This window comes from Pelobates fuscus, chromosome 4, assembly GCF_036172605.1.
Source record: "Pelobates fuscus isolate aPelFus1 chromosome 4, aPelFus1.pri, whole genome shotgun sequence".
Classification (NCBI taxonomy): Eukaryota; Metazoa; Chordata; class Amphibia; order Anura; family Pelobatidae; genus Pelobates; species Pelobates fuscus.
Genome location: NC_086320.1, coordinates 186,835,526 through 186,860,166, shown reverse-complemented (window position 1 = coordinate 186,860,166; position 24,641 = coordinate 186,835,526). Strand labels below are relative to the sequence as shown.

Here is a 24,641-nt window from a genome sequence, read left to right as displayed (position 1 = left end):
TAATGCTTTCCTATGGGGAAATACTAATGGGAGCGCGGCCATTGATTGGCAGAGTTTACAATTCTAATAAACTCCGAATCGTCTTGGAAGCTCCGCCAATCAGGAGCAAGTTTAGGCGTAGCTGCGGCTGTAAATAGGAGATGGACACTGTGACGACGTCTGAAGAAGCCCAGGATATGTGGGTGAAACACGTTAAGTCACGAGGGGGCGGAGCCAGGATCCGATACACGGAAGTGACAAGAGCAGTCGGATATTGCAAAAAAGCGGTTGTGGTGAGATGTTGTGCAATACAAACCCACATTTATCTGAGTAAGCACTTTTAATTTTGGTATTAATCTTTTATACTGTGCCATTGGTTGTTCCTGGTTTGTGTCTCCCACACAGTATTGAAGATCATGCTTGGGTCGACTGGAATATCCATTTTTGGGATTTTTCCCTCTCCATAGGAGACTTTCTCACTGAGAGCCAGGGCTGATAATAAGTGTGCACAACTATAAACTTGATATCAGATGGTCTGCACTATATTTGCCTATATATGTTTTTTTAGATAGTTTTATGGAATTTTTTTGGTGAAATATACAATTAATCATGCGTATGTGATAATATTGTAGCGCAACACAATTTTCTGGTTTTGGACTAAATAATATTAGTTTAAAATATTTTCAAGACTAAATGTCCTTTTATTGAGTATAAAACGTCTTTACATATGTTCATTATTTGCTTGTTCTGAATTCCTAATTTTAATTAGCAATGTTCATATGAAGTATTAAATAATAGAACTAATTTAAGTACAATTTGTGTGTTCGTAAAGACCTTAAATGGATAGCTGTACACAAATTCCAATCCTTGTATTCACAAAAATGGATATAAACCTGGTTTAATGTACAATAAAAAGTGGTTGTTATAAATGAATAGTTTTTGACAGGTACATTAACTGTAATTAAAAGGGAGGAAACTCTTTTAAAGCTTGCTAATGGCACACACCTTGTTAGTTAATTTAAAAGGTTTCACAAAGTCTGTTCATGCATATAATTTGTTGATGAATGTAACAAACTTATTAATCAAACCTGGAATTATGTGAAGCTTCAGCTTGAATACGGAAATGGGTTTATAAGCTCTTCATTATTTCATGTAATGTAAAATAAGTAATTGCATATCTTATTTTTCCATTTATATTTTTCACTTGATAATGACACAAATAAGAGCCAGTTGGTCCTTGAATTGTTCTTTAGAGTAATCTCTTGAACACCACCAAAATATTTCTGAATTGCACTTCTTTAGCTTTTACCACTATTTCACGACAATGAAATTACCAGCACAAATACTAAAGCTTTTTAATGTACAATAAAATATTTACTTTCAGAGAAACCTATTATAAATGAAGATGTATATTTAACCGAAACCCAGGAAAATCTGCCTATATAATGTAAAAATGCCTTATCTTAGTAAAATAACCTATTTAGGTAAAAAATGCATTGTGTACATTTCTTGTCAGCATTTATATCTATCCCCTTGATCAGCAGTGGAGCATTTTATGGAGAGTGGTGAGTGATGTGCATTTTCTGATAGTCTTTAAACTGTGAACTGAATTTACAAGACAGTAAAATGTACATTAATAGTTTTGGGCAAAACATAAACTCTGCAGTACAAGGATTATCTATTGCAATAAAATGAAAGCTGGAGAACCTAGCTTATATGGAATTCCAATGGTCAGATCAAGAATCATGAAGTAAAATATTACAAATTACAATAGTATGTGTCGGACAAGATATGAAAATCCACACCAGTTACAAAATGAAAAATAATGAAAAAAGGCTAACAGAATTTGGTTGTCCAATGTAGTATTTTTGGTATATAGATCATTAGCCGCCAACCTCAATTGCTGGCAAATGCCGCACATTAGACCACCCATCAATGTTTTCCTATGGGGAATAATCTGACACTGGATGTCCTTATGCAGAGTGTGAGGCCGTCCAGGCTCAGTTACCAGACCAAAGGTCCGTTAGGATCCAGTAAGCACCTCCAGTGGCTGTCTGGAAGACAGCCAATTAAGGCAGACTTAGAGCTGCAATGTAAACATTGCAGCACTAAGTGCAATAGGGACACTATACCCAGACCACTTCAATGTGGTGAAGTGGAATGTATGGTGGCATTATTGCTTCATAGATGTCCTTCTCTTATGGACCCAAGACTAACTATTTATCTGCTGGTATCAAGGTAACCCAAGGCATCACTCAATATCTAGGGCTCCTCTCTGTTAACTGCTGCCAGAATTTGTGGCACAATCTTGCTGAAAACATGGCTAATACAAAGGCAGAGGAGGCATGGAGGCTACAAACACGTCTAACTGCTAATGAGAAATTTGTCTGGACACATTGCTAATGGAAAATGGGGATAGTGGCTGGAAACATTGGTAATTGAAATGGGGAATGTGGGATTCAAACATGGCTAACTGGTAAAGGGAAGGGGGATGGATATATGGTTAACATAAAGGGAAAAGGCAGCTGGGAGCATAGTCAATTGCTACCCCAAGAATAAGGTATGGAGATTGGCTATCTGAGGTGGTTTGGAGAAGTACCTGAGATATGCCTGAATGTGGTTTAAAGGAAACTGCAAACATGATTGATTGGAGTGGGCGAGTCTATAGGGCAGGCATAAACCCCTGGCCCCTTCATCAATCCCCTGACTACCCTTTTTATTATCCCCCTGCCCCTCTCCATCAATATCCTGTCCCCTGCTTCAGCCCCCTGCTCAGATTTGTCAATCCCCTGTCCCCTCCAACAATCCCCTTCATCAGCTCTTTGCTCCCATTTGTCAGTTCCCTGACCCCTTCATCAATTCCCTGCCCCCTGCATCAAACTGCTGCCCCCTTCTTCAATCACCTACCTCCTGAATGAATCTCCTTCCCCCTTTCATCAATCTCCTGCTCCCTGCCCCTTTATCATTCCCCTGCCCCCTTCATCAGCGTGAAGATGGATTATTTTTTTTTGTGCTCTGTTTTTTTAATTGCATCGGTTATTATGGATTTTTATTTGGCCTTTTTTGGGGCTGAAAAAAGAAGATTTTAGAAGAAAGAACACATTTTAATGGTAAGATTATTTTTATTTTTACAGGTACTTAGTTAAAGGTCCCCCTCATTATTTTTAGGGTGAGGGGGGTAGGTAGGGGTTTATTTTTTGGGGAAGGGGGTGGCTAGGGGTTTGGGGACCCCTAGTCACCTGGAGGAGAGGGAGTTAAATTTGTATTTAGGGCCCCCACCCGCCGCTCAGGGGTGGGGGCCAAGGGGAGGACATTAGGTGTGTCCCCAATTTGTATTTAGGGCCCCCACCCACCGCTCAGGGGTGGGGGCCAGGTGGGAGGACATTAGGTGTCCCCCCTATTCTAGTTTTGGACCCCCACCCACCGCTCAGGGGTGGGGGCCAGGATTGGACATTAGGTCCCCCCCTTATTCTTGTTTAGGGCCCCCACCCACCGCTCAGGGGTGGGGGCCAGGGGGGGAGGAAATTAGGTCCCCCTTATTCTTGTTTAGGGCCCCCACCCACTGCTCAGGGGTGGATGCCAGGGAGGAGGACATTAGGTTCCCCCCAAATTGTATTTAGGGCCCCCACCCACTGCTCAGGGGTGGGGGCCAGGGTGAAGGACATTAGTTCCCCCCCCCCCCTTATTCTAGTTTAGGGCCCCCACCCACCGCTAATAGCGAGTAGGGGCATAATTTACTAATACTAAGTAATCTTTACTTAGGATTAGTAAATTTGGCTGAAAGACCAATTCAGGTCTTTCAGCCTTTTAGTAGATAGCTGCCTAATACCGTGGGAATTAGGGAGTTATCTACTTATTCATTCCTGTCATTACACTGACTGGCTAAGTAACTTACATTTTATATGAATGTATGTTACTTGATTGTTGTAAGTGTTGCAAATGCTTACAGCTGAGTCCTTGCTATGTTTGTATACTTTTTATTTGAAATTGTATACAATGTAACATTCTTCTTCTTTCACTGGATAAGTATATTAGTACTTAGGCAATACTGTGCTTCGGAACTTCGGCACTTTGACACCTCAGAACTTCGGCAACTTCGGCACTTCAGCAATTCGGCACTTTGGCACTTCTACACTTCGGAAATTCGGTAATTTCGGCACTTCAGGACTTTGGAAATTCGGTAATTTCGGCACTTCGGCAATTCGGCACTTCGCCAATTCAGCTATTCGGACATTTAGAAGCACCCGAATGTCCGAATTACCCAAAATTCGGACGAATTTTAATTCGGACCGAAACGAATTGCACATGTCTGATATAAATATATATATATATATATAAAAATACAAGAAATGTTGCACTCACTGTGGTTACTATTTCACTGCCGGGTGCTTGTCTGGCAAAAATATAAAGAAAAAGTAGATAGCACTCCACGGACTCACTTTGTTTAAAAATAAAATTTAACTTTTAATGCTCCAGGTTAAAAAATCGACGTTTCAGTCTGACCAATCAGACTTTCATCAGGACAAGGTTAGCAATGTACAAGATTCCACCTATATACCACACCAATAACCCCTAATCAAACAGTGTACTTACCACACCTGGCTGGGTGCAAGCCCCCACAAGCCGTCCGGTCAATTTCCCCGCCGAAAGTGCCGGTCGCGTGTGGATGACGTCATCACACATCGCCCACGCGTCCGTCCGGCGCACGGCACTGAGGGGAGCGTCTCCATGGCAACCAGACGCTCTCCTATCTTAGCGGGCGCGGACCGAGGCTTACAGGGTCTGCCTCCCAGTCAGGCAAAATGTGGTCAGATACACATACTACCCGGATAAAACAGTGTCATAAAACACACATGAAAAGGCACTCAATAATATACATAACACATATTATACATTAAAACAAATATTACCGCTGGGGGACTGGCTGAAAGGACATGCAGGGTATGGCTACTCCCTTAAAGGAACATATAATCCTTAGACATTAAAGGGTAAACTATCATTCTACATTTTAAACACTAACAATCAAAGGAGAAAGTGGCCACATTAACACACTTCTATCTGTTATAGTCCTGTCAGTTACTTCAACTGACAGGATAGTAAATAGTGTGGAACTATGCAAAACCATATGTCTATGCAACCCGAATATTTGAGCGGTGGTTTCGAATCCGTTCCCTTAGCGGTAAGTCAGTTTTGCCTATATAAACCAGGCCGCAGGGACATGACAGCTGACTTACCGCTAAGGGAACGGATTAGAAACCACCGCTCAAATATTCGGGTCGCATACCGTGATGGGGTATCAGAATTTCCAGTTTCTAGACATTTTTTGGAACTAGGACATACGCTCCCGTCACTCAAATTAATGGCGGTTGACCATATTCCATTACCAAGGCGAGGGGGAGATCGGAAGAAAATGCTCTTACAGAGAGAAATCCATTGGATCAGAACTCTGGACACGATTGCACCAAAGGGACTCAATGAGAAATACTCTTTAGCAGTATTTCTATAATTGTTTTGATTTGTTTGGGTCTAAGTTATATTACAATGAATCCAGAATACCTCTGAATTAACTCAGGAGCCCACCCTGGGGTATAGGCTATGAGCCTTCAGAGTATGGAGGAGTAAATATTGCCCTACGGGTCTGAAGTATACAGTTGGGCAGGGATCCTAACTTTAACCAGTGCCTTTTTTTTTTTTTTTTTCCTCAGCAGATATAGGTGAAATGATCAGCGTTTATTCAGGGCTATCCATATGTCCCACTGTCTCATTCCCTCAATAAGAGGCGGCCTGATTAGGACCTATTTGGTGGTTTTTTTTATTTCTGGATAATGCCAGCAAAGAATAATGAGATTTAAGCGCAGATTCTTATAGTTGATCCATATCATCAAATAGAATAGTCTTCTTTGTTAAATAACTAATCGCCTTGTGCGATGCTTAGTGGCTAGGGGAAGTACAGCAGGATATCCACTAGGGTTGTTAGTGCTGATATATTTAAAAGTAGACATATGGTTTTGCATAGTTCCACACTATTTACTATCCTGTCAGTTGAAGTAACTGACAGGACTATAACAGATAGAAGTGTGTTAATGTGGCCACTTTCTCCTTTGATTGTTAGTGTTTAAAATGTAGAATGATAGTTTACCCTTTAATGTCTAAGGATTATATGTTCCTTTAAGGGAGTAGCCATACCCTGCATGTCCTTTCAGCCAGTCCCCCAGCGGTAATATTTGTTTTAATGTATAATATGTGTTATGTATATTATTGAGTGCCTTTTCATGTGTGTTTTATGACACTGTTTTATCCGGGTAGTATGTGTATCTGACCACATTTTGCCTGACTGGGAGGCAGACCCTGTAAGCCTCGGTCCGCGCCCGCTAAGATAGGAGAGCGTCTGGTTGCCATGGAGACGCTCCCCTCAGTGCCGTGCGCCGGACGGACGCGTGGGCGATGTGTGATGACGTCATCCACACGCGACCGGCACTTTCGGCGGGGAAATTGACCGGACGGCTTGTGGGGGCTTGCACCCAGCCAGGTGTGGTAAGTACACTGTTTGATTAGGGGTTATTGGTGTGGTATATAGGTGGAATCTTGTACATTGCTAACCTTGTCCTGATGAAAGTCTGATTGGTCAGACTGAAACGTCGATTTTTTAACCTGGAGCATTAAAAGTTAAATTTTATTTTTAAACAAAGTGAGTCCGTGGAGTGCTATCTACTTTTTCTTTATATATATATATATATATATATATATATATATATATATATATATATAGAGAGAGAGAGAGAGAGAGAGAGAGATTTTCTCACCCCCTCCTGGGTGGTATGTGTATTCCTCATTCTCGGGTCCTCCCAGGAGTCAGCAAAGAAAATAATCGGTAGGTCTGGAGTATTCAAAATGCTAAAAATAGCTATTTTAATCAAAAGTATTTAAAATAAACAATAAAAGTATTGTATAAAAACAGCAAAAAACACTAACGCGTTTCGACCCGATGGTCTTTTTCAAAGTGTATTGTCCAACTGTCCGGACATCCTTTAAATATCCTGTCCAGATCATCTTTTTTTGGCGCCAAATGGTTTTCCCGCCAATCGCTCATTCACTCCTCTGTGTCGCCTTCATTTCCGGCTCTCAGTGATGACGTCTTTCCGTTTCCTGTTGCGTACGGCGCTTTTCTTTTGCATCCGTCGGTGATATTGTGGACTTAATCGCCATCTTTAAATGTCCACATATCAGGCAACACTGAATTAACTCTTTCATATTGCACAGAAGTCCCAAGATATAAGAATACTTTATCGATAGGCATTATTGCACCATATTTACAGTAACATGATAAATTCATCCTGTATGTCACAATACTAGAGCAAATACATCATATATGCCCCATTATACCTATAAAGATATAATTAACTATATACAAATATTTCCATTAAAACATATATATCAAATGTGTGTAAAATATGTATATGTATTCTTGTTCTATCAATTGTAAGTAGGACCATAGACCTTTTATTTACTTTTATGTTATTCTGGGATTTTCTGCACCATTAGTTCTCTCTTTCTGTTGCCTAAATGGCTGCCAAGAATACTCTGATCTTACCCCATTCCAGAGGAACTACCTTGACTCTTTGAGGTATATTATAACACACCTCTGTTTTTATAATTTATGGCGCTACCTTTAGAAGGTTTGATCAAACTCTTTTTTATATAACCACTGGTACCCAATGCTACTTAAGATATTACAATTCCTCAAGTATCAGAGATTTAACCCCTATAGACAGAACCTCACTACCCACTACTTAGGATTTACCATTTGATTTAACAATGCTCATATTGGCCAATCTTACAATAAACCAAGCTGTGCGCATGTAGTTTTATTATGTTTTGCACAGTAGTGGGAAGTAAAAGAACATCCTTATAAGGCTAGGGTGTTATTGCACATCATTTACTAGCCGTCTTTGTTACTTTTTTTTAGTTTTGTTACAGTTGCTTCTACATTAGCCATCTACCACTTACTCAGTTAGGATACTGCCAAATATCCAGGGGGCTTTGTTCTCACCATTGTGAGACAATCTTGCCTGTTTTTTTTCTTTTAGAATACAATAGGGGTTAATCCCTGAGACACTCCTGGAGACCCGGTGATAGGGGACATACATACAGTTACATGCACTCATGTGCATATGTACTGGTGTGTTCCAAGCCACAGAATCTTTTCTGTTCTCTCTATAGAGGATCCTGAGACAGGATCCTCTATAGATCTCTCTGCTGTACTCTCGCACATGTGCCAGAGTACAGCTCTTGGAAGCTTAAGCTCCAGAATATGAAGAGAAATGACCAGTAGAGGATTGCGGGCCCTTCTGGCCGCTGAACCCCCAGCAGCAATGTAACTGTCAGGGGTCTTTGCAAATGTTGCAATCCTTAGACAGTGACAGTGCTGCTTTAATTTTTATTGATGTGACTTAAAGGTATCCTATAGTGCCAGGAAAACAAAGCCGTTTTCCTGGCACTATAGGTGGCAAAGGTCCTTTCTTCCTCAAGCCCCTCCTACCGCGGTGTTGAAGGGGTTTAAACTCCTTTAATCACATATCTGAATCCAGCGCCAATGTCCCTCGGTGCTGGGGCAGGCTCCACCTACACCCTTCCCCCACCAACGTCAACCAGCGGGGGAGACCTAATTCTATTCAATGCTTTTCTATGGGGAAAACCTGATACTGTCCAGTATGAGGACATCTAGTGTCAGATAATGAACCAAAGGTCCGTTTCCATTCCTGAAGCACCACCAGTGGCTGTCTGGAACTTCAATGTTTATATTGCAGCACTAAGTGCAATAGGGATACAGCACCCAGACCACTTCTATGAGCTGAAGTGGTCTAGGTGCCTACAGTGTCCCTTTAAATCACTGTAACTCCCATGAATGGAGATCTGTGGATTACTTTTTTGTTCTTCTCCCACTGGATTATTTCTGCATTAGTTGCTCATGGGGAATAATCCACTGTATCCCAAAGATATTTCCTCACAAACTAATTCTGCCTTCTGAACTTCCATACCAGGTAATTTTTATATGTGAGAACAGAACCAACAACTCCTATAATATTTACAGCTACTGAGTATATGGCCATTATTGTAGCTTCAACTCTGGCCTCCTAAGCCAAATACTGAGATCCAGCAAAGTTGCTTTAGCTACAGTAGTAGCAAAGTAGTCAAAAAAATTGAAATGGCTGCAGAGCAGGAAAAGAAGAAGAGGAAAGAAAGACAAGACAGCATGTCTCCAGCACCACATAGACTACAGAGCATACAGTCAGTCCTCCAACACAGAGATAAAGCACCAGTGACCAGTACAGAATAGCAAAATTGGAAAAAATGTTCAAGTCGGTTTTTCACAGTTCAGATATGTTTTTATTTTATTTTTTATTTGGAGATCGATAGAAACTTCCAACATTTTGGGGTTTGACGAATAACCCTATTTATGTTGAAAATCACTTTTAATATTTGGGACACATAAATTAAATCCAATGTTACTTTTCTCTAGATAAACACTACACAGAATCAGAAATAGACAATCTATTTAACAAAAATACTAAATTGTTTATCTTACATATAATAAAGTAGCTAAATGTTCAGCCTAACAACCTGCTGTAGTTAAGTGGTATTGTTAAATCCATTTTGTTGTATTGATTTATGTTCTAAATTGTGTTCAAGCAATTACATTAAGTAATATCATTTTTCAGAACAACATAATGCAATGGAATGAATACATGAAATTAGACATGTGCAGTACATCAAGCTGTCAAAGATTCCAAATTGTTCACCATAAGCAACACTGTTTGTAGCATTAAATGAACACTATAGTGTTAGAAAAACTGTAGTCCTAACACTTTAGTGCCCCTCCCCCATGGCCACACCTGCAGCAATTGAATGGTTAAAAAGAATCCCACTTTTTTTTTTTTTTACTTTCCACTGCCTTCAACATCATTATGTCATCCAGCATTGCTTTTCCTATTTTGAAGATGGGATAACCTCATAGAAAGCATGAGAACACCCAGTGTCATTTCATGGTGTTAAACTAGGTGAAACAGCAGGAAGCACCTCAAGTGGCTGGAAGACAGCCACTAGAAGCAGTCTTAACACTGCAATGTAAACATTAGTTCCTAATAAAACTGTTGGTTTTTTTTACATTGAAGGGTTAAGGGAACATGACCCTGAACCCAGACCATTTCAATGAGATGAAGTGATCTAGGTGCCCATAGTGTCCAATTAATCTTGGACGTTGTTTGTGCAATACAAATAGTTTCATAAGTCTTGAGTTGAACTCTAATATCAAAGCCACACATAGGAAACAATGGAAGAAAGAATTAGGCAAGTCGTATACTCTCCCTGTATGACACAAAGCAATATATACTATAAATCGTATTTCTAAATATATGTGTCTTTGGAAATCTAGTAGAAAGCTACTACTCCACATGGTCCCAACTTGAATAGCACAATCTACCATACCTCTGCCAATTTGAGCTGGAGATATGGCTTCAGTAGGTGCACATTACTGCACATATTCAAAACCTGTGATTTTATCAATCTATTCAGCATTAATATTTTATTATATGTTATATGTTATTTGGTAAATATATTCTCTCATATGATCTATAAAGTGCCTAACTCTACATATGAAATAAAAGATGAAGGTGCGCAAACAATTCCTTTAATAAGTGTCAGTGCAAGAAAAGTGGCAGATTAAATGGAATTCCCCAGAGATATACAAATAAATATCTATTTGTGAGGAAAACGTTCTGTCAATATCACACTGTGAAAGAGTACAGAGTCTTATGTATTAAAACAGAATTGTATACTTGTACTCTCCTTATGAGGCAGGTCTCAGAAAAATTAAATACATAAACAAACACAGACCTAGTGCAATACAGTCAGGATTCAGTATAAAATGTAGTGCTCTAAAAAAATACTCACAATTGTGGAGTGGTTATAGTACCACTCCGGACTATCAGGCACAGGGAGGATCAGACCCTAGAGATCGTTGGATCCTAACATGGGTTTTCAGATGAACTCACCACCATGTGGAAAGACGGAGACTGACTGAACAATACAGCGAGGACGCTCGTGCTATATGGTTTCTAACATCCAGGACTTTGGTTTGCTATGAGTGCTCCGAGTGCTGTGAGATTTCAGCTTTTCTTCACTACTGATTCTGTGATCAATAAAAGCTTTCACTTTATGCTTACTGGCTGGTGGGTGAGTTCATCAGAATGCACTCTTTTGAAAAAGGACATTGGAACCATCATGGTAATGGCGCTAATACAATACAAAATCTTAGGAAGGACAGTCATTTTAATTGATTCTATTCTGCCTAACCATGATATTTCAAGTCTGGCCCATCTTTCTAGATTAACCTTGAATTCAGGTCATAACCTGGTCATATTAAAAAAAAAATGCATCTTGGACAGGTTCTTGGTTAAATGTATACCTAAATACGAAATATAATACAAGTATCTCCAGTCAAACTAGTATCTTGCCTTCAAATCAACAAACACAGGCCTTGGAATATTAAATGGTAGTGCTTGTGTCTTGTGAGACTGTATAGAATATAATTTAGTGGGTCCATGAGGATTCAGGGTTTCTGAGAAACAGGATCATGTAGTCTGCAAACAAACCTATTTTGTATATGCTATTTCTAATCCTGATTCCTTCAATCTCATCCATACCTCTTATGGTCTCAGCCAGCAGTTCCATAGCTAGAATAAACAATATTGATGACAAAGGACAACCTTGTCTGGTACCATTCAACAGTTGAAATGTATCAGAGGTAAAATCTGAGGCAAAAACCTCTGCAGTAGGATTGCAATAATAAAAATGTAAGGCATGTTCATCTTGATCATAACCTCCTTCAAATAGCCGCACTGTATTCTATACATACATACTTTTCCTTTTGTAAAACAAAATAGGGCAATTTGAAGTAAAAAAATTAAACAAACAAAAAAAACACACAGGTAAACAAGGGGGTTTGGGACATGCCTATGATGTGACAGAGCTGTATTAAGGCTTTTCCTGTGCTATGCAACTTCAATCAGATATCTCTTGCAAGCATGTCCACACGTGCCACTTATGGGTGGGAGCTGAGGGGGTGGAGAATAAAGGACCTGTTTATTATTATATAAATAGACCCTACCAAACACTCATGGGCTGAGAGAGCCATTAGGTTTCACCCTGTGTATTTAATTAGTAGCCACACCCACTAACCATGTGTGGGAGGTGGTGGTGGCATTAGAATGCCCCCCACCCCCAATAGATTTTTTTTAAGAGTTGCTACCTGATGGCCATGAGTTGAGGGAAGGGGGTGGATAGTGCATAGTGACTTGTCCACTCACCACAATTTAATTTGAAGTGCCCACCCAATGTCCTTCAGTGGGGGAATGGGGGGACCTGGGAACAGTCACAATGAACAGCCAGTGTGAGAGTTGGGATCATGTCTACTAAATATGTTTTTCAATTACATTTAATTCAGTAAAGCAAGGGCTGAACAGCCGCCACATGATTAACCTTTGCAATGCCAAGGGGTTTTAATATTTATTTGCCTGCAGGCTGCTAGTGCTGTCACATAGTAAAGCTACAATCTCAGAACAGCTGAAATGGCTCTTACTTGCTGTTTTGGTTGCTTCAGCATTGTTTTGGTTTTTTTTAACCGAACAGCCAGTTGGCCCAAATTTGGACAAATCTTTATTCGGTCAAAAAGTCTCCTTGTCTAATAACAAGTAAGGTAGAAGTAAGGAAAGGTTGTAATATATTCTTTAACAATATTTAATCAGTGTGTTACCATTTCATGTGTCATATTTATCATATTTGCAAAGTATTAAATGTGGAGAATTCTGCAATAACATTCAGTTGGCTTCCATAGCAATAGCATTGACAATTTGTTAGTTTTCTTAAAATTGAAGTGTCAGGCATACTATGATAGAGAGCGGGCATTCTCCCCCAAGTAAAAGTGTGTGAGATCCCAGGCTCAAAATAAGAGGATTCTCAATGAACTGTGGTGGAGAAAGAAGGAGGGCTTGCAGAGGCTGCAGACAGCCTGGTTGTACAAGCTGTTTTTAGACAACCGCCCCTCCCCCACCCCCATTTATAAAATGCAGCAATAATTGCATGCATATTTTCATTGGGGGGTTATCTATTACATATATTTCCATTGTAGCGTACCTTTAAGAATCTTTATAACAAAATATTGATTATACATCTCTGTGCACAAATTTCTGGCTACCATATTTTAAACCCTTTGACTTACTACCAAAAATGTACTTACCAACTTCAGACATTTCAGGGACACTGGCAGTATACACATCTTTTGTAAACTTTGGTTCATTATCATTAATGTCATGAATTTTTATGATGAATTCTGATTCAGGTTCTACTTGTCTTCCCGTCTTTCTGTCTATCGCCTTTGCACGAAGCACATACACAGACCTTTCTTCTCTATCCAATTTCTTTGCTGCTTGAATATCTCCAGTATTTTCATCAATAACAAACACACTGCCTGCTCCATCACCTGTTAATATGTACTTTAGATTTCCTTCTCCTTTATCGTGGTCTGTATGTAGCTAGAAAAGAAACATAAAACTGTATTTAGTTTTAATTAAAACCTTTTTTTTTCCAGTTGTAGTATAATGTATTGTTATGCAAACCTCTGTTTCCCTTGTTTAAACTAGTTCATTCAAATCAATATTATTATTTATCCAGGCTTAAAAAGAAAGCAACCATTTCATAAGTGGGCATGTTTATTAACTCAATATATATTTTTAATAGACAGGTAAATGGTAATAGTCTAGTAACATCATAAAAAGTCAGCTTATTAATAAATGGCAAATCTTCATAAGGATCTATCACACATTTATATATTTTGACTCCTGGTATAATATCATGACTTTACTGTCCTCCTTCAGTTTGTTCAAAATGACTATTAAAAACATTGCAGATAGAATGTTCTTCTAAGCATTCCCTACCCAATAATGCATTTCCCTTTTTACTCCATTATTTTTAACCCCATCACTGCCAAGCGGTTTGCAATAAAATAAATATAACACCCGAAGAATACAAAAAAAAGTATAATTTTCATTTCAATATGCATAGATAGTATATTATTTATTGAAAACAAAAATGAAAATGTTGGTTCCTCAGTATGTATCTGTGGCGGACCAACCTCGCCACTGGGCATTGGAGAAGCCTTTTTGCCCGCCTCCTGCCTGCTGACTATGGCCCCTGGGAGATTTGACCCTTTAAATACAGGATTTGGGCATGTTGTATTGTATCATGCTGCTACTGGCCCTTTAAGAACCATCTGGGGACATACTGTGGAGTTACTGGATGGCCACCATTTCATGTATCAGAGGCACATGATGAGAACAATGGATGAAGCACATGGTGAGAACAATGGATGGCAGCCATTTTAACTCACAGACACTGTTGTGACTTTTCTACACGGTGCCATTTCACCGGTATTTGGTGCACAAAGACATTGCGCAGTAGTTTTAAACTATACAACAGGGGACACATCATACAGTAATTATTTTTTATATAATCTGTACATGTTCTGCGGAATCTGCATTAAACTGTATCTTCCAAACTACTAAACGGATCTGGGTGAATTTTGGATATGTGGTTCACCCAGATCCCCCGGTTCTGAGGATATACTTATATGGGGTTATTGCATGTTTTGGGGTCCCTGTGATATGTTTTATAAAACTGTATTTCTCTGTCTGTGGTAATTATATTACCCATTGTGTTCAGTAATCATATCACAGGCAGAGGGGAGGATTTTGTGTGGGAGTGTCTGTGTGTATTGTACGTATTGATTGGTTGTTCTGTAAAACCCTGTGGGCAGTACTATGTTTGTGGACTGGGAATAAAAGAGGCTGTATGTGCCAGTACAGTCAGTTCTGCTTGACCTCAAAATGAAGTGTTGTCTCGTTATTGGGGGAATTGGATTGTATGCTGATTGCCAGGAGTGTAAGCTGATTGTATGCTTTTCCTGTTCAGCTGTTTACAGCATTCATATGCTTGAGAGCATTCGTATGCTTCTCCGGTTCGGTGGTTTTGGTGTCTGCTGCAGTGCTTGGAGTCCTCAGGAAGCGCTAGGAGCATCCTTGAACGGAGGTACCCAGTCGGGGTGCCCGTCGATCCGTTACAGTATCTATCCTATATAGTCTAAAATCCTCTCACATATACATTATCTCATAATTCTCTGTGATGTGTGTGTGTGTGTGTGTGTGTATATATATATATATATATATATATAAAAAGTATGTATCTTGGCACTCACCCTTTCCAAAAAAAAAATTTGATAAATATAGATGCCTAGGTGCTATCCCACGTTGTAGTATATAAATGAATGAAAAAGAGATGCACTCACAGGTCTTGATAAATAAAAAATCGGTATTTTATTCTCCAAACAGGGTACACATTGTCCGATCGACGTTTCGACCCCTTAGGGTCTTCCTCAGGAACCTGAACGTCGAAACGTCGATCGGACAATGTGTACCCTGTTTGGAGAATAAAATACCGATTTTTTATTTATCAAGACCTGTGAGTGCAGCTCTTTTTCATTCATTTATATATATATATATATATATATATTAAAAAAAAATAGAAGGGATGGCCTGCACTCTCAGTCTTCATAAAACGTAGCTTTTAATGTTTACATTATAAAAAAAAAAAACAATGAACGTGATGCTAAAGAGCGTTTGATGCTGTTTAGCATTACAATCATTGTTTTTTAATAATGTAAATATTAAAAGCTAAGTTTTTTATAATTTATGATGCTGTATGTATGCATCAAGAACCCTGACGGGACACCATCTGTTGTGCGTGGGATAGTACGGAATGTTTACGGGTATGTGCTGACTGGTTTTGGAGTGAGGCAAAGTCAGCATGTAATGATCCATATGTTTGGTCAAGTGGGAATAGAGGATGAAAGGAGTAGTTTGGGTCGTGGTGGTTGTAGTGAACTCTCTAGGTCTTAGAAATCCATAGAAAGCTATGTATATTGCTGTTTTGATGATAGAATTTGTATTGGTGTCCAACGGTTTTAAGTCAAGCAGGTTAGACAATGCTTTGAAGATATGGTTATCTATGGGTAGTCTCTGGGCTGTATGTGTGGGTTCTGATTTCTGAATACCTCTGAGTATGGTCTTAATCTGGTGAGAGGCCATGAAACTGTTGTTATTTGGGTGTAAGATTAGCATGTGGTGTTGAATGCCAGTGAGATAGAGTTTGATGGTGTTGTATGACATTTTAAGTTTGAGGTGGCAAAAATAAGCAAATCCCCAAAAAGATGTCATAACAAATGGTTGCATGATGTTATGTTCCAGAAGGAATCTTTTGAATAGTGTGAAAGCCCTGTTGTATGTTTTGTGTGTATTGTTTGAAAGTGCCAATTAGGACAATGTCCTGCTATGCTGCATGATGGTTGAAATGTTGGAGTGATGGTGGCTGTGGGCGCAGCTGATGGGAGTGCTTGATGAAACGCCTGAAATTTAAAGTGAGACAAATTGTCAGCAGCTATGTTACATACACCTGGAACATGGAAACAACATAGGAAAAAATTATGACAAGCTGCCAACCAAGTGAGTTTCCTCAGAAATCTCATGATCGTAAGGGATTTGGAACGACCTTTGTTGATGATGTGACAGGTTGCCTGGTTGTCTGAGTAACAACGCACTGGCATATTAGCCCATAAATGACCCCATGCTACGGCAGACAATGGGATAGATCTCAAAAAGAGCTGAGGTAGTGGAAAAACCTTCCAAATCCTGAACTGCTGAAGGCCAGCTGCCCCAAAGCCATTCGTTCCCAAAAATTGCGGCAAAACCAGTGGTAGATGCCGCATCTGACCAAATGGTAGGAGATGAGTCAGTCAATTGAGGGAGGAACATACTTTTACCATTCCAAGTGGTTAAAAATCTCTTCCACATGTTTAGATCTGCCGTAGCTTGGGTATCTAAGGACAACCTGTGCGTGTCATGTAGGAAAAGTGGGAAAAGATGCAATAGTCATGATATAAAGGAGCGGCCTTGAGGTATGATGCGCATTGCAAAATTTAGTGATCCCAGCAGGGACTGTAGCTCTTTGCGGTTGCAAGTACCGAGCTGAAGGAAGCTGTTGATGTAAGTGAGAATATTTTCTATCTTATCGTGTGGTAGGCTCGCTTGCATTGTGGCGGAGTCTAATTGGATACCAAGAAAAGTGATAACCGTGTCTGGCCCCTCTGTTTTCTTAGGGGAGATAGGTACACCTAGTTGCTCAAATAGCTTAGTGGTAGCTTTGAGACTAGTAGGAGGGGAAGTATTCTCCTCGACCAGTAAGAAATCGTCCAGGTAATGTAATACCGTAGGGCATCTGGCTATGTTCAATAGTAACCAGCACAATGCTTCGGCAAATGTGTTGAAAATAGCTGGGCTACTTTTGGACCCAAAAGTTAAACGGGAGAAAAAATAGTAGTTCCCGGACCACATGATGCCCTGCAGGTGCCACAGTGTGGGGTGGATTGGTAGTAATTTAAAGGCGTTAGTAATGTCGGTCTTACTAAGCCAGGTTCCAACCCCTGCTTGTATGATAGCGGTAATGGCGTGATCTATGGTGGTGTATTGCAGGGAGAATTCCTCAGAGGGTATGAGGGAGTTAAGACTGGGGTTGGCCGATGAGTGGGGTGCCGATAAATCAATGATGAGTCTCTGTTTTTGGGAAGATTTCCCTGTGACAATACCAATGGGGTTAGTGCGCCATTCTATGAATGGAGGGGTTTGAAAGGCCCCAATACGAAGCCCTCAGCCACTTCTTGGGCTATGAGGGTGTCAACCGCTGTGGGGTTGTGTTGTGCGGATTGTAGATTAGGGCATTCCAGAGTTCCGGCTGGTATGTGTAGGATACCTGTGTTAAACCAGAGAAAAGAAAGTCTACTAGGAGTATAGATGGGTGCTGAGACATAAATGCAGTAAATACTGGCATATTAATGGACGTTAGGTAAAGCTTGGAATACATTTTATTTGGACACATGGACTTTGCATGTGCCCTAAAACATTTTGAACAGACATGCAATAGTCTATATCCACTATAATTGCAAGACCCAACATTGAAATTATTACATATCTGGGACTTGCCCAGACACTTGATTGGGCGTCCCAGTTTGTCTCTTGACAACTTCTCAGGAACACCAGAGGAACTAGCTCCTTGCGTGGAGGCATGTTCGTCCGCCGTGTTGGGACAACAATTTGTAGTATGGGCTGTGGAGAAGCAGTATGCACAAGCCAGTGTTCTTAGACCTGCAAAGTGTCTGCAGAAAATGACGGTATCAATCCTTCCCCAGTTGGACCGTGTTCCGTACTGGGAGAAGGCTCCAGACACTTTTGCAGAAAAAGACCTATGATAGTCATAGAAGGCTGAACCACCATATTTGTTGCCCAGGTCTACAAGCTTGTGCATGTAGAGATCAAACTCCTCTCTTCTGTTGGGATAGACCGCACAGATGACATCCCTGTAAATACCAAAGGCTAGTACAAATTCAGGGATAGTCAGTTTTCTGTTCAGAAGGGCATCCCTAGATCTGACAACAACAGATACATCATCATAAGCATAAGTCTTATTCTCAACAATATCCTTGGAGGCAATCAACAGGGAAGCCAGGTTGACGTCTTTACCTTCCAGAATATCCCTTTTTATGTGCTCAGGTATCATATGAGCTGGGCTAACTTCCTGGTCATCCAGGGTGATGGCTGGAGCAACTAATGGCAAGTCGGCTGGTGCTTGTGAAGCAGCAGCGGGTGGCCCTGCTAGAGTAAGGGCCGTGGTGACCGACTCAAGTTTCTCCAGCCTTGAGTTGACCTTGCTCATGGACACCATGAGTGAAGACAACATGGCATGTATGTCTCCTGGGTTGGACTGGCTAGGTCCTTCCCCGGCATCCATGTTGTTTGTAGATGTACGTAGCAGTTTGAAAAGTTCTGCTTTCCTTGCTGTAGCGGGGTAGGGGATTTGTTGTCTCCTCAATTCCATGGTTATACGAGGGATCGTCCAGGATCTGATCGATGCTGGACTAGCTAGCTCTCTAGCTAGGATCTGATCGATGCTGGACTAGCTAGCTCTAGAGGATTTCTCCCTGCCTAGCACCCCGGCTAGAGCTGTCACTCCCACACAAGGAGTTGTGTGGGAGTGACAGCTCTAGCCGGGGTGCTAGGCAGGGAGAAATCTTCTACCCCTTCCTGAGACATACTATAACCAAGTATGAATGTATGAAACCACCAAATTGTACTGGCAGGCTAGCTAGGCCGGATGGTGAAACATTATACTTGTTTGGTGACAGATGAGGCCCTACTAATTGCCAAGCGACTTGAGAGGCTCTATCTATGCATTGGCGCGAGGGGATATTGAGGCCACTCGTCGTAGTGGCAGGAGTTTTAGGCCTCTCGGTGACTGTAAGACAGAAAACAGGGGAAGGGAGTGACAGGTGAGGCCCTCTCCATGCAACATGCGAGGCAGCTAGCTAACGTGTGGCCCGATGGGTGTTTGCCTCTGAAACGTTGAGGCGGGGTGTTTGCCTCGCAGGACCACTAACTGATGGCGACTGCCAAGACGGGGTAAATACCTATTGGGAAGCCTGTGACCCTATTGCCAGTACTCTAACCTAGGGGGAAGAAATGAAATGTATGGTAGAATACCATATGAGCAGGTGTACGTACCAGGTAGTATGACAAATTTCACAGGAAAAACCATGTGGAGCATGGAATGGGTAAAAGACAGCCTGAAATGGGTAATCATCATAGTTATCATAGTTATCACTGTTTGTTCACTACACTTTTTTTGTTCCTGCATCCTCTCCCATCAAGGTGGCAGAAGTTATTTATTGTAGCATGGGTCTATCCTCAGTTCTTCATTTACTATATGTACTATAATATTGCCTCCATTTTTGTATTCTTATCATTAGTCTTGGCAACATTTCATATATAGTAATGGATCTTATTTAAATATGCACACTAAGATTTCACTTAGCATCAGGTCTTCACCCGTCGGTTGTTTAGATGTCTCTTAGCAACCAACTGCATGCATTACGGCGTTACACGCCTCTAAGTCACAGAGGGTCACGTGTCCCGCATGAACACGTCCGGGTTCGGGTACACACTAGAGTTTCACTTGGATTGGTAGGTCACTTTATTTTATACAGTATATATTGCTTATTTGGTTTTATCACTTGTTGATCTTGAGAAAGACCCAGTTTGGGGTCAAAACGTTGATCAGGACAGAGTGTTAATTTTTTGCTAACATGCAATAAAAAATACCATTTAAAAAATAAAATAAAAAAAATTCAAGAAAATCCCTTGAGTGCACCCACCTCATTTTTGGAATTATCTAATAATATATATATTCGTAGTCGGGAACAATAAGTCAAGTTATAGTAGTGGTGGTGTAAGTCGGTTGTAGTGGGCCGAAATCAATGCTCGGCTAGGCCTGTAGAAAGAGGGCAACCAAGTAAAGTGAGGCATGGGTGGGCTGAACCAGAAGGAAGGGGAGTCCTGATAATTTATAGGCTGACTACCCCTCCCACAACTACAGGCAAGGACTACGGCTCAGCCTTCTTATATATCACAAAAAAAAAAAAAAAACACTCAACCAAGATGAAAAGTAAGCACAAGTTTTTCTCCTGAAATTTGGAGATTCATAGTGTTTGTGACTAGAGTTGAGCGGACACCTGGATGTTCGGGTCCAGCGGGTTCGGCAGAACTTTGAAAAAAAGTCCGGGTTCAGGCTCGAACTTGACCCCGAACCCAAACCCTATTGAAGTCAATGGGGACCCGGACTTTTGGCCACAAAAATGCCTCTAAAAAACTCCTGCAAAGGGCTAGAGAGCTGCAAAAGGAAGTAAAACGGGGTAAGAGTAGGACAAGTGCTCTGCAAACAAATGTGGATAGGGAAATCACTAAAAGTAACATAAAAATGAAAAATACAGCTGAGCCATAAAATAGCACTAGATGGAATCTTTGATTTTAGCTTTGGAAGAACATAAATCAAAAACTAAAGCATGGCTGTCAGGAGGATCACCAGAATTATCCATTTGGGAGAGGGTTGGAGTGCAGTGTATTCTCTTTCATTGTTCAAACTGAGCTCAACTCCTGATGCATGGAGAAAAGGCCTTCACAAGCCTCTGCTATTGTGTACATAGTTTATACTAAGTGACCCATAGGTTGAGGAGGCGGTGACCGTGGCGGTGTAGGTGGGAGCGGCGGTGGAGGAGGAGGTAGCCAATATATATATATATATATATATATATATATATATATATATATATATATATGAGAAAACAATATATATATATATATATATATATTTTTTTTTTTTTTTTTATTGGGGTAACCCCCAAAATATTGAGAAATATAAAAAAAAGAAACATTTGTGGCCTGCGTTGCATTTCTTGCAGTCCTGATGCAATGAGAAATGCTCAACTCCTGATGCATGGAGAAAAGGCCTTCACGAGCCACTGCTAATGTGTACATAGTTTAAACTAAGTGACCCATAGGTTGAGGAGGCGGTGACTGTGGCAGTGTAGGTGGAAGCAGCGGTGGAGGAGGAGGCGGTAGCCAACACTTTTTTTTTGTTTTTTTTTTTAATTGGGGTGATCCCCAAAATATTGGGACATATAAAAAAAGAAAACTCAGAGCGACTTACCCGTGCGTGCTGCAGCTGAAACTCCACTATAGCCTGCTGCCGCTCGGACAGTCTCATGAGGCGGTGAGCGGGAAGGCCGAAGTTACGCTGCAGTGCAGACAGGCGAACAGCAGCAGGGTGAGAACGCCAAAAGCGCACAGAGACGGCCCGGACTTTCTGCAGCAGCTCTGATATATCTGGGTATACACCGTGGCGGTGTAGGTGTAAGCTGCGGTGGAGGAGGAGAAGGAGGTTGCTAACACTGTTTTTTATTTGTTTGTTTTTTTGTTTTTGTTTTTTTTATTGGGGTAGCCCACAAAATATTGGGACATATAAAAAAAGAAAACAAAGAATAAGTGCACTCGGGTATAACAATGGCTGGGTGAGGCCGGTACAAATGTCTATTCTGCACAAGGTACAGACAAGTCTAGTGGGAGCCATGCCTGGTTCATTTTAATAAACATGAGCTTGTCCACGTTGGCTGTGGACAGGCGGATGCGCTTGTCTGTGATAACGCCCCCTGCCATGCTAAACACACGTTCAGACAATACACTGGCTGCAGGGCAGGCCAGCACCTCCAAGGCATAAAGGGCAAGCTCAGGCAATGTGCCCAATTTGGAGACCCAGAAGTTGAATGGGGCAGACCCATCAGTCAGTACGTGTAGGCGTGTGCACACGTACTGTTCCACCATGTTGCTGAAATGCTGCCTCCTGCTAAGACGTTCCATATCAGATGGTGGTGCTGGTTGTTGTGGCGTGCTGACAAAGCTTTTCCATATTTCGGCCATGCTAACCCTGCCTTCTGAGGTGCTGGCGGTGCCCCAGCTGCATTGGCGACCTCTTCCTCCTCCTCTGCCTTTGCCTTGTGCTTCCACTGAGCCCCCGGTGTCAGTTGGGAATGCCCTCAGCAGCGTGTCTACCAACGTGCGCTTGTAGTCACACATCTTCCGATCACGCTCCAGTGAGGGAATTAAGGATGGCACGTTGTCCTTGTAACGGGAATCCAGCAGGGTGGCCACCCAGTAATCAGTACAAGTTAGAATGTGTGCAACTCAGCAGTCGTTGCGCAGGCACTGCAGCATGTAGTCGCTCATGTGTGCCAGGCTGCCCAGAGGCAAGGACAAGCTGTCCACTGTGGGAGGTGTATCGTCTGTGTCCTCCGTATCCCCCCAGCCACGCTCCAGTGATGCCCACGAGCTGCATTGGGTGCCACCCTGCTGTGAACACGGTTCCTCCTCCTTCTCCTCTTTGTCCTCATCATCCTCCTCCTCATCCTCCAGAACTGTGCCCTGGCTGGACAATTGTGTACATGGCCTATGCTGGTGCAGGAACCCACCTGCCAAGCCACTTGTGAATGAATGGCCTGATAACCGTGGATATGACCCCTCTTCCTCCTCCTCTTCCTCCTGTGCCACATACTCTTCCATCATCGCCCGCAGCGTTTTTTCAAAGGAGACATAGAAGCGGGATAGTAAGGCTGAGAATGGCGTCATTGGCACTGGCCATGTTGGTGGAGTACTCGAAACAGTGCAAAATGGCACACAGGTCTTGCATGGAGGCCCACTCATTGGTGGTGAAGTGGTGCTGTTCCGCAGAGCGACTGACCCATGCGTGCTGCATCTGAAACTACACTGCCTCCTGCTGCTGCTCGCACAGTCTCTCCAGCATTTGCAAGGTGGAGTCCCACCTTGTGGACACATCGTATATGAGGCGGTGAGCGGGAAGGCCGAAGTTACGCTGCAGCACAGATAGGCGAGCAGCAGCAGGGTGAGAATGCCGAAAGTGCGCACAGACGGCCCGCACTTTCTGCAGCAGCTCTGATATATCTGGGTAGTTTTTCAGGAATTTCTGCACCACCAAATTCAGCACATGCGCCAGGCACGGGATGTGCGGCAAACCGGCTAGGCCCAGAGCTGCTAAGAGATTTTGCCCATTATCACACACCACCAGGCAGGGCTTGAGGCTCGGTGGCAACAACCACTCATCGGTCTGTTGTTCCATGCCCGTCCACAGCTCCTGCGCGGTGTGAGGTTTTTCCCCCAAACATATCAGTTTTAAAACAGCCTGCTGTCGTTTCCCCCTGGCTGTGCTGAAGTTGGTGGTGAAGGTGTTACGCTGCCCGGATGAGGTGGTTGTAGAGGAGGAGGAAGCGGAGTAGGAGGAGGAGGCAACAGGAGGCAAAGAGAAATGCCCTGCAATCCTCGGTGGCGGAAGGACATGCGCCAAACTGCTATCTGCATCAGGCCCAGGCGCCACTACATTTGCCCAGTGTGCAGTTAGGGAGATATAGCGTCTCTGCCCATGCTTATTGGTCCACGTATCTGTGGTTATGTGGATCTTGCCACTGATGGAGTTGCGCAGTGCACATGTGATTTTTTCCGCCAATTGGTTGTGCAGGGAAGGGATGGCTCGCCTGGAAAAGAGGTGGCGGCTGGGAAACATGTACTGTGGGACAGCCACCGCCATCAGGTTTTTAAAACTGTCCATCTCCACCATTCGGAATGACAGCATTTCAAAGGCCACGAATTTTGAAATGCTGGCATTCAGGGCCAGGGATCGTGGGTGGGTAAGGGCGTACTTTTCTCTACAGTGTTTGGGAGATGGACAGCTAAACGTTTCCATGGGACAGTGTGAAGATGCTTGGGGACGGTGGCGGATGTGGTGGCGTTGCGGCCACATCCTCTGTTTGTGGGGTGGCAGGTGCCACTGTCACTCCAAAGGTGGAAGAAGAGGCTGAGACAGCAGCAGAAGAGGAAGCAGGAGGAGCCTGAGACCTTTCATGTTCTTTGATATGCTTACTCCACTGCAGCTCGTGTTTTGCATGTAGATGCCTGGTCATGCAGGTTGTGCTCAGATTTAGCACGTTTACGCCTCACTTCAGGCTCTGATTGCACAATGCAAACCATTCGTGTCTTGTCGTCAGCACATTGTCTGAAGAACTGCCACGCCAGGGAACTCCTTGGAGCTGGCTTTGGTGTGTCGTT

General features: G+C 42.1%; 1 protein-coding gene across 1 annotated transcript in view; it reads right to left on the bottom strand.

The window, feature by feature from the left end:
• The window catches only part of LOC134608749 (cadherin-9-like), a 338,385-nt gene that overhangs the window by 190,914 nt on the left and 122,830 nt on the right, over positions 1–24,641 (bottom strand). Inside the window, exon 3 of the mRNA XM_063451835.1 lies at positions 13,274–13,568. Within this exon, the coding sequence (XP_063307905.1) occupies positions 13,274–13,568 (295 nt within the window). The remainder of the gene's footprint in view (positions 1–13,273; positions 13,569–24,641) is intronic.